The sequence below is a fragment of the Phaseolus vulgaris genome, chromosome 9 (genome assembly GCF_000499845.2).
Source record: "Phaseolus vulgaris cultivar G19833 chromosome 9, P. vulgaris v2.0, whole genome shotgun sequence".
NCBI classification, from domain to species: Eukaryota; Viridiplantae; Streptophyta; class Magnoliopsida; order Fabales; family Fabaceae; genus Phaseolus; species Phaseolus vulgaris.
The window spans coordinates 15,805,825-15,808,486 of record NC_023751.2 but is presented as its reverse complement, the minus strand read 5'-3'; the positions used below and the strand labels follow the sequence as shown (position 1 = coordinate 15,808,486).

General features: G+C 46.5%; 1 protein-coding gene across 1 annotated transcript; it reads right to left on the bottom strand.

Annotated features, from left to right (window-relative positions):
* Positions 1-553: 553 nt before the first annotated feature.
* Positions 554-1,861, bottom strand: LOC137822257 (uncharacterized). Its single transcript, XM_068627148.1, has one exon. It carries the CDS (start codon positions 1,859-1,861, stop codon positions 554-556), a length of 1,308 nt encoding a protein of 435 aa, XP_068483249.1.
* Between the last annotated feature and the right edge of the window lie 801 nt (positions 1,862-2,662).

Below are 2,662 nucleotides of genomic sequence, written 5' to 3'. Positions count from 1 at the left end.
CGTCTTCCTCACCAAAGGTTGTATACAGGTCGATATACCCCTTAGTGTCGACCCGTTCACCTGAGAACCCTACAATTTGTTCGTTATAAGGTTGAATGTCTGCTTCTGGAATGCGCATTTTCTTGAAAATTTCCCAGTATAATATATCGACCGAGCTACCTTGATCTACCAAAGTCTTGGCAATTGCGAACTTGTCAATTTCTACAGTGATTACCATAGGGTCGTCCTGGGCTGGATCTATAGCTGTGAAGTCATCGTCAGTGAAAGTGATCGGAGGTATGTGTGGACGCCTCCTTGTGGTAGCATGAGCGGACTGGATGTCCCGGAAATGTTTCTTTCGGGCGGAATTTGAGCACCCGCCACCGGCAAAGCCCCCGGCTATATAATTTGCTTCGTGGTTCGGTTCGCCCAAGTTAACGGGTCCAACAATCATGTTGATGACTTCGCGGACTCGTTGGCGAGGGCGGGCGTTTCGGTCGGGACTTGTGCTGCGGGCGCGTGTACGCCGAACGGGGCTTTCACTGCGTTTCCGCGAAGTCTGGCTATGGTCAGTTCAGCGTTTGTAATCGTTACGGTATGACCGGTCGACACCACGAGATGGACGGTCGGTACTCCGTGGTGGGGATCTTGAATTCCTTGTCCTCTTGACGAACTGTCCCAAATGGCCAGCCTGGATGAGCTCTTCGATTTTGTCCTTCAACGCCTGACATCCTTCGGTCGTGTGGCCGAAGTTTCGATGGTATTGACAGTGCTTAGCGGTATCTGCATTCGGTGGCGTTTGATATTGCTTCAATATCGGGATTAAGTCCGTTTGTAGTGCTTCATCTAGGGCTCGTCCCCTCGGCACAGTTAAGGGGGTGTAACTGTTAAACCTGGGGATTCGGCCTCCTCTGTTCCGGTCGGACCTTGGAGCGGTTCGGACGGTTCGTTCGGTCTCGACTTCTCTTTCTTTGCTCGGGGTTTGGTCTTTGAGGACTCCGGATCCGACGGTTTTGAACCGTTGGTGGTAATCAATGTGTTCCTCGATTTGCATGAATTTGGTTGCTCGAGTTCGAAGGTCTTCCATGTCTTGAGGCGGCTTCTTGATGAGACTTTCAGTAAAACGGCTCGGCCGGATGGCCGAGACCAAATGGTGTAATGCAACTTCCTGCTTGAGTCCTCGGATGTTCATACATGCTTTGTTGAACCTATCTAGAAAGGTTCTGAGAAATTCACCTTTTTCTTGTTGTACCGCTAGGAGAGACATGGAGGACATGTGATGCGATCGGCTGGTGGCATATTGAGTGGAGAATTTTACGGCTAGGATGTCAAAGTCGTCAATGGAGTTCGGAGGCAGCTCTGTAAACCAGGTAAGAGGTTCTCCCTGGAGGGACGTGGGGAATACTTTACACCACACATTATTATCTGTGGTATACAAAGTCATTTGCGTCTTGTAGACATTTAAATGCTCATCCGGGTCGCTCGAGCTGTCATAGAGTTTAATAGCGAGACCTCTCCATTTGTCAGGAAGTGGTGTGGTGATAATTTCGTCTGTAAAAGGATGACCCCTTTTACTTGACTTTCTTTCGACTATTTCAGCTCTGGAAGCAGGATTGGTGTCGGCCGATGTAGGTATGCGAGAGGCGGTTCGGTCGGCCATATGGGATTGGCCTTCTCGTTCGGGATTATCGACCTGTCGTTGGAGTCGTGCATTCTGCTCTCTCAATAAGGCGATTTCTTCTTCTTGGCGGCGTCTATCTTCTTCGTGTTGACGATGGTCTTCCATCCCCTTTTGTCGCAGTTCCTCCATCTGAGTTTGGAGGGTTTGAATCATAGTCATCTGTTCTGCCATAGCGTCGTTGTTGTTTCTTGTCGCAACCATTATAGCTTCAAAAATTGAAGATTTGCCTCAGCCCCACGGTGGGCGCCAATTATACCTGAGTGGAGAGACGGGGCCCAGGCACGGTCGGTTGATGTAGTATAGTTGCTGACGTGTCGGTCTTCTTCTCTTTCGGTCGGTCGCTCCTTCTTGGTGTCTCCTTCGGGTGGGCGGGGGAGGGTACCTGCGAAGGCACTCCGACGCTCAAGTAAGTATGAGATTCTAAGTGTGGTTTAGTAAGTGAATGAAAACGTACCTTTCTCTGGCTTGAGCACCGTATTTATAGGATTGCCTAATGGGCTTTCTACCCCTTGGGCTCAGGGTGATTATGGATAGGTCTTACCAATCGTGCTCCGGAATACCCGGGGAACATATCTTCTTTAAACGCGTATTCCTTATTCTTCGGAGGTGTATCTCAACCACTTTAGCTTTGTCACACATGCCTCACATTTATTATGCGTTCGGTCGGTCGGCCACGTTCGTCCGGTGCCTACCGGTAAAAAAGGATAGTTAGTCGTTAAGATTAATGAACAATAATTAGATTTTTTTAATACTTTTCTAAATTTTGTAAATCCTTTTTCAAAATGTATTTTCAGATTTTGTTTCGTGAATTTTTTTCTAAAACGTATTTTTTGCATTTCAAATTTGCTTCTATAAAAAAGATATTTTAAATTTAAATTTTATTTTCGTAACACAATAATCTATTTTAGATTCTGGATTTGTTTTTTGGAAAGGTATTTTTTGAATTTTTAAATCCAAAACAATAATTTTGAAAATTTCAAAAGTAGATCAGGTGCCCGTCAT